This window comes from Myotis davidii, unplaced genomic scaffold, assembly GCF_000327345.1.
Source record: "Myotis davidii unplaced genomic scaffold, ASM32734v1 scaffold44, whole genome shotgun sequence".
Lineage (NCBI taxonomy): Eukaryota > Metazoa > Chordata > Mammalia > Chiroptera > Vespertilionidae > Myotis > Myotis davidii.
The window spans coordinates 17,634,835-17,649,456 of NW_006299705.1; the positions used below are offsets into that span (position 1 = coordinate 17,634,835).

A 14,622-nucleotide genomic window follows, 5' to 3' on the forward strand; every position below is an offset into this window, starting at 1 on the left:
CTAACGTCATTTTGAAGATGAGACAAATGTGGTGTCTGATACATTTCCTGGTTCTTGCAGCCCTTGAGTGAAGACTTCCTTCTTGATGCCTTGTCTAAGGACTTCGGTGGACCCCCAGACACTTCACCACTTGTAAGTCTGAAACCCCGGGTTTTATTTCCTCACTTTCAGAGTGGCAGAAATAAATGGAAACCTGTGACTTGGAATCTGACTTGGGAGGTGAGGAAACAGTCACCGAATAAATGGCCCTCAACCCACAGTAGCCACTAAAAATGTGTTGCATCATGAAATAGTAAATATTGTTCCAGCACAGTTAATATTTTCAACAGTGTCACTAATTAAACCAGTGATGAGCATGTACTCTATCAGTACACCTATGAAAAGAGAATTTCAAATTGAGTTTATCTAAAATTACTTCTTAGACAATTTTACCAGTTGATATTCTACAATTTGGTCATTTTCCAAATTAGCTCTAAGGAAACAGCTTCCTGTGGAATATATCGGCCTTCAAAGGGAATTCTGTTACTAGAAGGTTTGGAAAATGTTGGGTAACCGTAAGCAGGTTTCTCCACTGTAGGATTTTCAGGGCTTTTGGAATTTCCAAACGTATGTAACTGCAGAACCTTTTCTGTGGAGTCTGGGTTATTTAATCCTATGTGGACAATGGCATGGAAAATATGTGTCAGTTGAGAAATAGAATAAGTGACAAGTAGAAAAAAATAATGATTCCTTGGAGTTGTCAGAAGTTTTTGCTCTCACCTTTGTACATAACATTATGTATGTTATGTATATTAGTAACAGATTAGAAAATATAATTAACAAGATGTAGACATATATACAGAAAATTGCAATAGAAGACAAAACAAAAACAAGAATATGAAGAAATTAAAACCCATACATCTAAGGCAGTTTGATAAATGTCTTAAAAGGATGACAACAATTATTTCCAGTCATTTTTAAGTTAATATTTTTTAAAAGTAGTAATGATACTTTAATATAACTCAAAGTTATTCTGAAATATATTTGAAAGGGAATGCATAAAAATGTGAAAAAATACTGAAAAACATTTTTCGCTCTTTTTAGGGAAGATTAACCTAACTAAACACAAGGCTTTATAATACAATAATGGTTAAAAAAAAAAAACCAGTTCTGATTCAGAAAGCAAAGTCACAGGGCAATGGAAAAAGAAATCAAGAAATAAACATAAATGACAGATTTAGTACATTTTTAAAATGAGAGAAGAAATCACTTCATAAAGATTCTGGAATAATAATAAAACTGAAACTTCATACTATATAACGGGTAACAGTCGTACATCATACCTAATATATTATCAGAATTTGAAATATATGATAAATACCTCATTTTGGTGAGCAAGGCTTGCGTATTCACTGCTTTTAACAGTATAACTTCCTAGTAACTTCTGAGGGGGCAGTTTGGCAGAATTTAGCTAACACCAAAAAAAAAAAAAAAAAAAAGAACCACTGCTAGAACTTTGATTCAGGGCAACTAATTATACAGAAGAAAGCTGGAACACTGCAAAAATATAATAAGAAATGTGTAAACAAACCATGAAGCCCTAAGTCATTAGATTACTGAGCACCATTTAGAATCATAAATAGGAATAGAAGTTGTGCAAAATAATACCATGGAGTAAGAAATAGAATAAAAATCTCTCTTAAGATTCTATGTTATGAGGCTTTCCCTTTGGATCAAGAGAATTAACAATCATAAAGCTACATTCAGAGTTGTATTTAAGTGATGGCATTGTGAACATAGCTTTGTATATAACATATTAACGATCAAAGTCTGTCTTTCTTTTAACAGAAGCCATTTGACAATACTAAACTCACAGCTGCCATCTCCGAACTGGTTTCCCAAACCCCAGCTGCAACCACGCACTCTGCAGGCCCACCCCCTAGCACTCTGGTAAGCAACATATTTTATACTTTTTCCACGGTAGCAACAAGAGGAAAGAAAGTAGGACTCCTGCTTAGAGTAAGTGGAAATAAACAAAAAGTGTTAGAAAGATGGGGCACCTTCAGAAGAGAGAAGACGAGCGACTTAGGGAGATGACAGAATATTGAAAATGATCAAAGGAAACAATATATGTGAAAATATTTTATACAAAGTTGAGGAGCTTAAATTGTTGTTTTATTAGAATTGAAAGTGCAATGTGTACATATTTAAATTATTTGATTTGAAATTTTTTCAGCTTTTCTGATCATTGATTTTTCTCCTTTTTTTCTTAACACGCACCGTAAATACTATCCATTATTTAACTTCAAGTTTATTTTATGGCATTGTTCAGTATTTGAGCTTCTCCCCCCCAAAAACTAACAAACGTATCATGGACTGGCATTGTTTTCCTCCGATTCACACCAGTTGAAAATGTGTCATTTTCATGCTAGCAATAGAAAAACCTCAGCATCAATACTGTTTTAATTATTTACATGTTCCGAGGCAAGATTGAGGGATCAAAGTTCTTCCAGACTTCCTTGATTAATTTTCTGCGCAGTACCAAATGTGGAATTATCGAGGAGACCACGGCACATCAAAAGATAGAGATTGCCCTAAACCAGACCCCCATCTCCCCTGGTTGAGAAGCGCCGGGTTGCTAGATGGAGATGAAGTAGCTTTAGTGAAGTCAGCTATGCTTCCTCTCCTTTTGATGTAGCATCAAAGCTCACTTAGTGCTGTAGTCAGAGATTCTGAGTGAATTTCCAGCCTGTTGGGTCAGCCTCGGGAGCATCTGAAAATATCCAGGGCCCAAATGACAAAGCCCAGACCCTGCGGAGGGCGGGCGGCTCCACTGGCAGCAGCTATGATCCTGGGCTCTCAGGGAGCACGTAAAGCTAGTAAAATGCTGTGTGTGTGAGACACCCACAGGATGAAAGGCCCTGTGCTGCAGAAAGGAGGAATCATTAATAACCCAGGCTGCCTAACACTTCCGTTCTTAATACTCAGGTGAGGGGCTCTGCCCCGATGGAGGCTGTTAGTAGACATCCACAATCAAAGGCCTTTTCTTTTTAAGCAAAAAGATTCCTGATTTTATTTTCTTTCAGTTATTTTTCTTTTTCAACTACAGTTTACATCTAATATTCATTTGCATTAGTTCCAGGTATACAGCATAGTGGTTAGATAATCATATACTTTACAAAGTGTTCCCTCCCCCCTATTTCCAGGACCCACTGGGCACCATACATAGTTATTAAATATGAACTATGTTCCCTATGCTGTACTTTATATCCCAAGACTATTTTGTTACCTCTTAATTCCTTCACCTTTTTCACCCAGTCCCCCAATGCTGCTCCCCCCGGCAACCATCAGTCTGCTCTCTGCATTTCTGAGTCTGTTTCAGTTTTATTCTTTAGATTCTACATATAAGTAAAATCATGTTAGTTGTCTTTCTCTGATTGACTCATTTCACTTAGCACAATACCCTCTAGGTCAGCGGTTCTCAACCTGTGGGTCGCGACCCCTTTGGGGGTTGAACGACCCTTTCACAGGGGTTGCCTAAGACCATCGGGAAACACATATAGAATATCAGATATTTACATTACGATTCATAACAGTAGCAAAATTATGGTTGTGAAGTAGAAACGAAAATAATTTTTTGGTTGGGGGTCACCACAACATGAAGAACTGTATTAAAGGGCTGCGGCATTAGGAAGGCTGAGAACCACGGCTCTAGGTCCATCTGTGCTGTTGCAAATGGTAGGATTTTGCTCTTTTGATGGGTACTTGGGCTGCTTCCAAATCTTGGCTATTATATATAACACTGGCAATGAACATAAGGGTGTATATATCCTTTCGAATTAGTGTTTTGCGTTTCTTTGGATATATACCCAGAAGTGGAATTTCTGGGTCATAAGGCAGTTCCAATTTTTTTTTATGAACCTCCATACTGTTTTCCATAGTGGTTGCACCTATCTGCATTCCCACCATGACGTGGTTTTAATTTGCATTTCTCTGGTGATTAGTGACAGTGAGCATCCTTTCGTATGTCTATTGGCCATCTGTGTGTCCTGTTTGGAGAAGTATCTATTCAGGTCCTCTGCACATTTTTAAATTGGATTGTTTGTTGTACAAGTTCTTTATAAATTTTGGATATTAGCCCCTAATCATTGGCAAATAGGTTCTCCCATTTAGTAGGTTGTCTTTTCGTTTTGTTGGTTTCCTTTGCTGTACTAAAACTTTTTAGTAGTCTCATTTATTTTTTCTTTTGTTTCTCTTGCCTATATATGTCAGAAAAAAATACTGCTAAGAGAAATGTCAGAGATTTTACTGCCTGTGTTTTCTCCTCAGAGTTTTATGAAAGTGGTCTAGTTTCTTTTTGCATGCATTTGCCTTTCACAAGTATGTTTTAGAATGCTACCTTCTTTTAAATCAGTTTTTCCATCAGAGGGTCTAGTTTTAATATTTTATTTGGAGCCATCACCAAAACTAGGTGTAATCTGTATTTTAATGAATATACTCCAGAATCGAAGAGTAAACTAAACTATAAAATTCATTGCTGGGGACATTAGATTGTCACCAGTAGTGTTACAGACACTGAAAGCATTTTAAGACATATTTCCAAGCAAATCAGGCCAGAGAACCCCATTTTTTTAGAGAGACTTTTCTTAGACGGTACAAGATATCTGGGGGTGGGGCAGGGGTAGACAGGTGCCAAGAGGTCACTGAGAGCCAGAGAGCAGAGAGAAAAGCACTGACCAAAGGTTGGCAGTCCAGTGCCTTCCACCCCGCAAGTCCATCTCCCTCGTGAAAATCCTCATGGAAGTATTAGCGGTGATGTTGGGGCCATTCTCAAAAGGGTGATCTGATTTGGCCAACCAGTGATTAATTCAGATTTACCTTAACAGAAGGACAAAGAACTCGACGATGCTCTAGATCAACTTTCGGACAGTCTAGGGCAGAGGCAGCCTGATCCAGATGAGGACAAGCCAATAAAGGATAAAGTCAAGGTAAAGAAAATTTAAGGCTTTTTTCACAGCATAGAATACTCTACCCTCTACACACACAAAAAATAACTTCCAACTTTGTCTGGAGTTAGTGAATAGTTGGAGAACTGTTTCATTTTTCCCCTCTCTGTGGTCTAGTTTGTATTTCTTTACTTCCTCGGTGAGGACTACGCTGTGTCACAGATTCAGGCAAATGTCCTGTTTGTGAGACCAAACCTTGTTATGATCGAAAAGCTTATGACACCCATAAGTGTGCATTTCTTAGGCTGACACAGTCTGTGTACGTCGTGGCAGAGGTTTCCCGAGAAGCCTTCTCTGCTGGCATAACTAACTGTGTGCAAATTCCAAAAGGAAGAGAGCGTGGGACCAGGAGTTCAACACTGTGCAGAGGTGTGTCTGCAAGGCACAAACTGTTCTCTCCATATCTTTTATACAACATGTATTTATACTTAACATACAATATTCAACAATCCATTTAGCTTGGAGCCAGGAAGTAAACTGACCATCCAAATTGGTGTCCCAAAAACAAGACATTTCAAAGAATCATTACATAGGAATACTGAATGTGAACTTAGCCTATATTTCAAAAATGAAACTTAAAAGATGCAGAAAAACAAAATCTAAAGCACTCCCTGGGCAGGGGAGAGACCAGCCACACCCCACTGAGGTGGGATGCTAGGCCCCCGGTGCTGCTTACTTAACAGCAGGTATTTTCTCACTTGCAACACTGCAGTCAGCGCATCCAGTCAGGGTTGCTAAAAAATAGTGGCTACCTATCTAAAGCCAAGCTACAGTGACTTGATTCTTTTGTTTGAAAAGTGAAACTCACAGAAAAAGGTATTTTATGCCCTTGAATTTTATCTCTTTACATGGTTTCTGGAATAATTATTTAATAATTTACTTCAGTTTAAAATACAGGTGGAAAATTCACAGATGTAAACTGACATAGAAGCACATGGGTTTACTTTTTTCCATCAACTAATAGTATGTTCAAGTCATGCAATTTGTTCCCTTAATAAAAAAGATCATATGTTTTGCCTCAGAAAATAACATACAATAAATGCTGAAAATGCTGCATTTCACAATAAGCAAAGGCAGAAAGGAATATTAATTATATCCATTCAATGTTTATAGGAAAGAGCGAAAGCTGAACATAGAGACAAGCTGGGAGAAAGAGATGACACTATCCCACCTGAATACAGACACCTCTTGGATAACGATGATAAGGTAAACGAAGGCAAATGTCTAGATTGGATACATATAACAAAGCCTTTTAAATTCAACCCTCACTCGACATGACGAGGAGGGCACACTTTGAGAGTAGCATAAACATGTAATGTGACTATTTTTAATGTGCCCATGATAAACAGGCTTTCTAGGATTCTATTTAATATTTATTGACACCAATATTGTTTGCTGTTCCGTTATGTGGACACCGTGGTGTAAAGAGAGTTGAATAATGTGCAGTCACTCACTGATGCTCCACAGAGATTCCAAGGCATGTACACAGATGAATTCTTTTTACAAGAAAAGACTATCAAAAAGAATAATGGTATTTGTAATCCTAACTGAAGCAGAGTCTCTCTGTTTAAGGAGCTAGGATTGGAATAATTAATAGGGCAAATAAGGCACCTGCAAACCTGGGGTCTCCCTTTCCTCCTTCTCCTACACCCACAAAACCCTATCCTCAATCATAAGTCCCATCCATTCTCCTTGCTTTCACCAGGTATACCTCATGATAGCAATTTTCCACCTAGTTACAATCCTCCCTGTTTTGGTAGTCCCACTTAATCCTGCTTGATCCGTGGGGAAATAAATTAGTTAATGTCCTTGCCTTTGTAGATGGGAAAAATCCCTGACGGTTTGTGCTCTGCAGACTGCTCCTCAAATCCTTCGACCTATAATAAGCTGCAGAAACTAAGACATAAAATCACAAGTTGCTTTTGTAATATTTTAAGTAGAATTGTAACACATGATGGCAGAAAGTTCCTAAACAGTGTTTCTTTCACCTCCAGGACAGGACTCTCACTCTTGCATTTTCTCCCAGGAAACTGAAATAGTTATAGGGCGGTAATTAGGGACCCAGGTTAATCAGTTGTTGCAAATATATACTCTCCAAGTCATTGGATAATATTGATTATATAAACGCTGACTGCACTTAAGTAAACCTTTACAAAAATTTATGTCTAACCAACAGTCTGCTTTGCTTTTAAGGACAAACCAGTGAAGCCACCCACAAGGGAACCAAAGGTAAATACCATAGGTGCTTATTTCTATAAAAAGATTTTTTAAAAAAATTCTAGCTGCAACTTTTGCAATTTAGAAATATTTATTGAATGCCCACCCTGTGCTTGGTGTGATGCCAAGAGTATTTAAGAGTGTAGTATTTTCTTTCAGTCAGTCTTCCCAAGAACCTTTCAAAATAGGCAGTTTCGTTTTCCATGTGAGAAAATCAGGGCTCGGAGAATACTAAGCAACTTGCTGTCCATGTTTTTTGTTTTAATATCTCCCTTGTAAAACATTACTTCATTAGAAAAAGAATGTCATCAAGTTTTTTTTTTTTAATAAGGGGTGTGGGAAAAGGTACCACCCAGCATTTTTTCCTTGCTTTCTTCACTGGTGGTTATTTCTGTTAATGTTTCAGAAACCTGCAGATGATCAAGACCCCAGTGATTCCCTCTCAGGGGATTTTGACAACTGTTCTTCAAGTACAGAAACCTCAGACAACACAGCAAAGGTACTGTACTTTGTCATATTGACTTTCTTTGAATGTGTGTCTACACATATAATTTTAGACTATAAAGTATATTGATGCCATAGAGGAAAACAATATAATTCTACTACCCTGCAAACACTACTTAGTACATTTCTTGTCTTTCCATCTCTATATATTTTATATAGTTGTATTTAGAGTCCATAAAATACAGTGCATAACATTATTCATAAATGTTTTCCATGTTGCCATCATTTTTTACTGCTACACTATATTGCTGTACAACAATGCTTCCTCCTCATCCCTCAGGGCCCAGTTCAACTATCAGCTCCTTCAGGAAGGCTTCTCTTACCACTTCTCCCTTCCCTGCCATCTGGGTTACCTATGGTCACATGTGTATTATACCACTCAGCTGTGTACTTCACTTAGTAGTGATATGCCTTTTACTTCTGTGCTCAGCATTAGCAAAATGCCTGGTATATAAAAGATGTCAAAATGTGTTTATTAGTGAATGAAAAAAATGTGTGTGTGTGGCATTTTACCATTATATTAAACCCTTCCATAAATCAGGAGAAAAAGTGAAATTGACATAGATCTTGGTTTGCTATTATGTATATCTCCCAATCACTGAATTTCCAGTCCTTCCTCTATTGCAGTGGTTCTCAACCTTCCCAATGCCGCGACCCTTTAATACAGTTCATGTTGTGGTGACCCCCAATTTGTTACAAATTGAACATAATTAAAGCATAGCGATTAATCACAAAACAATGTGTTTTCCGATGGTCTTAGGCGACCCCTGTGAAAGGGTCGTTCGACCCCCAAAGCGGTCGCGACCCACAGGTTGAGAGCCGCTGCCCTATTGCGTGATTTAATTCCTAGTCTGCCTCAGCAACTGATTTCTCATTCCTGGAAACTCAAATAATGTCTTTTTGGTGAGTGGGCTTTATTTTTATACTTGACTTCCCCCAGCTATCTGTGGTTGTCTCCATTTCTCTTTGTAACACTGAAAACAATGTCCTATTCTTGATAAGCAACATAAGGTCTGGGTGAATCACAGGCATCATGGAAATTGTCAGAGCATCAGTGTGACCCACATTTCCTGAATTTTTATCCTCTTACCTCCAACCTTAATCACTTCTGTATATATTCATCATTGTTCAAAAAATCCTGACTAAAATGCCCGAAGTTTTAAATTATTTAATTGGAGATCTCCATGCTACTAAAAATAGTAGTCTGAATTGATAGATGGATTAATGATGGCAATAGCCTCATTACCTTTCCTTTGCTTTAGGACAAAGACAAGAAGACTGCTTCCAGCTCCAAAGCACCCAAGAATGGGGGGAAAGCAAAGAATTCTGCAAAGGTAAACAGAACACTTAAATATATTACAAATTAACTTAGCAGTTACAAGTGGCATTTATCCTTTTAGTCATTTAATTTCTGATTGGAATCTATTCAGAATAAAAATTTAAGCATTAAACACTACCTATCCCATGTCTTGGTAAAGAAATTGAAGTTTTAAAGGCTTTAAAAAAAGAAACTAACTGGTGCTTTAGAAACCTAAATGAGCATTCTTATCACAACCATTAAAACTCCACTAGAGTAACCCTAGCTAGTTTAGCTCAGTGGATAGAGGGTCGGCCTGCAGACTGAAGGGTCTCAGGTTCAATTCTGGTCAAGGGCACATGCCTGGGTTGTGGGCTCAATCCCCAGTAAGGGGTGTGCAGGAGACAAACAATGATTCTCTCTCATCATTGAAGTTTCTATCTATCTCTCCCTTTCCCTTCCTCTCTGAAATCAATAAAAAAAAAATTAATAAAAACAAAACACACCACTAGAGTCCTATTCTGATCTGGAGGATATCACACAAAGTACTGATGGTGTCCAATGTCAGGTCTTCACACTCTCATCCCAGCCACATCCCCCCTGTCTGCAGGTGGCCTTGCCTTCTACTTCAAAAAGAAAAGTGGAAGTTACTGCAGAAAATCCCTAAGGTCCTCTTCCCACTTACCCATTGACTAACCCTCTCTCCCAGCAGTCAATAATCCATTCCCTTCAAAATCTTCAGTTTCTTCATCTCAATTTCCCCCCTTACAGTAAATATGTTTAAGTTCTTTCCTCACTCTAAAAGCAGTATTCAAACTTAGTAGCCCTCTGCCTATTTCCCTCCATCCTTGAAAGATCCAAGATTTGTTTCCTCATTTGAGCTCTGCCTGAGATCAGCAATGACATGCTGTTAGCTATATCATTAATCTCTTAGAGCTGATGCTGTCATGTGATTGATAGTTTAGGGAATATTGGGATGGGTGAATGCGTTTTGCACCTTCACCTCTCTAAAGACGCAGGCCACCACTTCCAACTGAACATTTCCACTTGGATAACACATTGACAGTACAGGTTCATATACTGCAGTTCGTTAAATCTAAATTACCATCTATAAAATAAATCATTACTTTGTGTATCAAGGGAAAAAAATCAATTTGATTATGATATGCTGTTCATTGAAAGAACCATTGCAAATTCAGATATTTTAAAAGGCGGGGTGGGATACCACCAGAGAATATGGTTATATAAATTTAAGAATATAGAAGTAGTATATAGAATTAGGGAAGATCTTAGAGTTTCAATACTATTGTATATGATTTTTCATGTTGCTCTAGAAAGTAGAACTAATGCTGAGTGGAAGCTTTAGGTTCCAGTTTCAAGCTTCTCCTATTTAAATTATTCAAACTGTTGTCAGTAAAGAAATGGAAATTGGATTAGATAACTTCTGGACCCATTCCAATTCTTAAACATATGATTCATATGGTTACTACTCTGATTCCCTAACTATCATCAGAAACTAAAGGTACAGGTTTAAAACCAATAGCCCAGCTACATCAAAACTCTACAATTAGATACTTCCAGTTCAAGATGGCAACACAGGAAGAGCCTGAACTCGCCTCCTTCCATGGACACGGAATCTAAAACTATAGGTGAAACCATTTCCTCTGAAAAAAAAATCCAGAAACTAGCTCAGTGACTTACTCATTGGACAAGTGAGAAAAAAAACACCCACATCAAAGCAGGTAGGAGAGGCTGAGACATATAATCTTGGCATAAACCTTACCCCTAGTGTGGCAACCCATAATTGGGGAGAACTCAAAACCCAGGACTTCTCCCTGAAGAACTTAGTTTGAAGCCCACTTTTGGCGCCCAATTTTTAAGAACTGCAGCTGAAAGACAAGGCCCCAAAACATCTAGCTTTGAAAGCCAACAAGTCTTGTAGACACAACGCTCTAGCGAGCTGATAACGTGGTCCTGAAAGGGCTCGCATGCTTGGACTCAACAGCCCAGCACAGAGGCAGCCAATTGAGAGGCCCCTAAACTTTTTGTGAAAGAGGCTTAAATGGCTTGTGAGCCTGAAGGTTAGGCATCTAGCACAGACTAGGGGCCGGGGCATTACTTACCGGGGACAGAGGCTGATGGGTACCGTCGTTGCTCTCCTTTGCTCCAGCCAGCAGTGCCATCTTTGTGCTCATCCACTGCTTCACTGCAGCTTGCCAGTAGCTCCTGGAAAGGAGCTTGCACCTTGCTCTGGTGCCTCAGTAGTTGCAGCTGCTCCCAGGGGACACCTCTAGATCACCTAGTTCTAGATCACCAGTGCGACTGAACCCTGAGGGTCCCACAGAACTATACATTTGCACACTTTAAAAGCTGCTGCCTGAGGGTCTGGCTTCTGGTCAGCCTGAACCTAGGTCCTGACTGGGACCCTCCCCGCTTTGGAACTCTGACAGCTCTCAGCACCCCCCACCCCCACCCCCAGCTACTGGGAGCCACTTCCATTACACAGGCTGCTTGGACAATCACAGAGGTTTGAGAGGCAAATAATAGAACAAGGTTCAATGATAAGGGAGTGGCCTCATGGAGGAGATGAAGCTTAAGACCGGAAGAGGTGGCCGTTTTATCTAAAGCATAGAAACCAACAGTATCAGGAAATGAAGAAAGAGGAATGTGTTCCAAACAAAACAAGATAAAGCCACAGAAACTGTCCTTATCCCCATTTGGTTAAGGAGTTCAAAATAATGGTCCTAAAGATGCTCATCAAACTCCATGAGACCCACAGAGGAGGAAACTGGGTGAACACCGAACTTTAACAAAGAGTCAGAAAATATAAGCACCAAAGAGAAGTTGCAGAGCTGAAGAATACAATAACTGAACTTAAATATACACTAGAAGAGTTCAACAACAGACTAATTGAAGAAAAATCAGAGTAGCAAAACGAAAAAAGATGGGAAAGAAAATGAAGATAGCTTAAGGAATTTATGGGACAACATTTGCATTTATAGGGATCCCAGAAGGAGAATAGGCAGAAAACTTCCCTAACTTGGGGAAGGAAACATCCCATCTAATGTTGTAAAGGTGGTAGACTAGTCGGTTAAAAGGCAAAGGGTAAAAAATAACTACAGTAATTAAAGGATATATACAACATTAGAGGATGTAAAATGTGACATCAAAAACGTAAAATGGGTTGGGGGTGTAGAGCCCTGGATTCAAATTTAAGTTATCAACCTAAAACAGACTGTTATAACTATAGGTTGCCTCATGGTAACCACAAAGCTGAATGATATAGTAGAAACACAAAAAATAGAAAGGAATCTAAGCATACCACTACAGAAAGTCATCAAACCATAAGCAAGATAGCGAGAAACAAAAGAAGAAAAGGAACTGCAAAAGAGCCAGAAAACAGTTAACAAAATGGCCATAAGTACAAACCCATCAATACCATTCCTTTAAATGTAATTCTATCAAAAGATTTAAAAACACAAAAAAATACAAGACCCATCTATGTGCTGCATATAAGCGATTCACTTCGGATCTAAGGATATACAAAGGCTGAAAAGTGAAGGGATGGAAAAAGATATTCCATGCAAATAGAAATTGAAAGAAATCTGGGGTAGCTATATTTAGACGAAATAAGCTTTAAAACAAAGATTGTGACAGAGTGATGTCAGCATCCTGGCCGTGTGAGTCGTTCCTTTTTCCTTTCCCCTTCGATTTACAACTCTTCAGACTTTCATAACCAAGCACACGTGACTGCACAGGATACCTGATGGGTCCTTCCATCTGTGCATCTGAAAAGGGGTGGATTGAACCTCAGAGGAGGTAGAGCCAGGAGAATGGTGGCATAGTGGCAACCTTGCTGGCAGAGGAGGTAGAGGGGGGAGAAGTGGGTGGGGGAGCTTCCCAGTAGTGCATGCTGCAGCAAGAGGGGCCCAGTGCCCTGAGGAGAAACTGCAGTGATGACTTGCGGGGATGGGGACAGAAATAGAACTGAGGGTAACTCATTTCTGCCTGAATTACAGCAAAAAGTCTGCCAACAGACTTCCAGGACTCCCCTACTCGAGGATCCCCCTACCCGGCCATGGGCACACCCAAAGCCCCATGTGCTAAGCATGTATCTCTCCCCACACTGCCACCAGCCTTTCAATTTTTTTTTAAGCCAGCTTATTTTCAAGGCACGCTCCCAACTTTAGCAGCAAATCAGCTCTAGTAAGAGAAACCAAAAACTTGTGCTGTACAGCCAATGTCTGGAAAAGTCTAAGTATTCTAATTGCCAGTCAGTTAAATAGAATCACAGTAAACAAAGCATCACCTGAATAAGAAAGGCGTTTGTTACTTCAAATGCGATGGTAGAGGCACATTTCATCGAACACTATGAAAAACCATAGCAATACAGTATCACAAAAAGTAAACCACAACTTTGCAGCAACCAAACACAAAGACATATGGAATATTCTTATCTAACTGATAATTTAAAATAGTTGTTATGAAGATATTCAACAACCTATAAGAAAACTCAAGCAATTCAATTAACTAATGGAATAATTAATGAACAGAGGAGTACTTTATCAAAGACATAAAAATAGTAAAAAAAAAAAAAAAAAAAAAAAGGAGGAATTTTAAAAAAAAAAAAAAAAAATAAAAAAAAAAAAAAAAAAAAAAAAAAACCCAACCAGAAATTCTGGAGCCAAAAAATTCAATAAATGAGATACAGAATACATTAGAAAAGCATTGGAGATGGGCAGATAAGACTGAAGAAAGATTAAGCAGTCTGGAGGATAGAATCTAGAAATTCAGGCGGAAGAGGAGAGAGAACTAAGACTTTTTAAAGGGGAAGAAACCCTATGAGAGCTATCAGACTCCATTATAAAAGGCAATGTAAGAATAATGGGTCTACCAGAAGGAGAAGAGGGCAGAGAGTTTACTTAAAGAAATAATAGCTGAGACTTCTCAAACCTGGGGAAGGAACTAAACATAAAAGTCCATGAAGCTAATAGCACGCCTTATTATCTCAATGCAAAAGACCTTCTCCAAGACATAGTATAATGAAACTGTCAAGAGTCAATGATAAAGAATTTTAAAGACAGTCAAGGATAAAAAGAATCCCCATTAATATACCAGCAGATTTCTCAGCAGAAACTCTATAGGCCAGAGAGAATGGCATGAAGTATTCAAGGTAATGAAAAGCTGACATAGCAAAGCATTGAAAAATGAAAATTGCCAGCCAAGAATATTCATTTTGGCCAAGTTACCCTTCAGATGTGGAGATATAAAGGCTTTTCCAGACAGACAAAAGCTGAGGGAGTTTGTTGCTTGGGCGCTGGGAGCTAGAACTGCCTTTCAAGAAATGCTGAAAGGAGTTCACACTGAAAAGCAAAGAGAACAGTACACAAAACGTTGACTACAGTGATATTCAAAATTAGAAAATGCTAATCCTCAGGAAGGTGTGTTAAACAATTATAGCATAAACGTTAAAGGAAAGAAGCATTAAAAATAAATACAGCTGCTACAATTTATAACAAATTCACAGCATAAAAAAGACAATATGTCATGTTAAATATAAAAGGGAGGAGTAAAAGGATACACCCTTTATAGGTGAATAAAGATAAGTCACTATCAGCA

The 14,622-nt window shown here is 38.6% G+C and overlaps 1 protein-coding gene across 8 annotated transcripts in view; it reads left to right on the forward strand.

Moving 5' to 3' along the window:
- CAST (calpastatin) overlaps window positions 1-14,622 on the forward strand; it is a 110,780-nt gene that overhangs the window by 89,803 nt on the left and 6,355 nt on the right. For all 8 annotated transcript variants that reach the window (XM_006775549.2, XM_006775550.2, XM_006775551.2 and 5 more), the window contains 7 exons: window positions 61-132; window positions 1,828-1,929; window positions 4,866-4,967; window positions 6,099-6,191; window positions 7,179-7,214; window positions 7,609-7,701; window positions 8,969-9,040. In XM_006775549.2, the coding sequence (XP_006775612.1) occupies window positions 61-132; window positions 1,828-1,929; window positions 4,866-4,967; window positions 6,099-6,191; window positions 7,179-7,214; window positions 7,609-7,701; window positions 8,969-9,040 (570 nt within the window). The remainder of the gene's footprint in view (window positions 1-60; window positions 133-1,827; window positions 1,930-4,865; window positions 4,968-6,098; window positions 6,192-7,178; window positions 7,215-7,608; window positions 7,702-8,968; window positions 9,041-14,622) is intronic.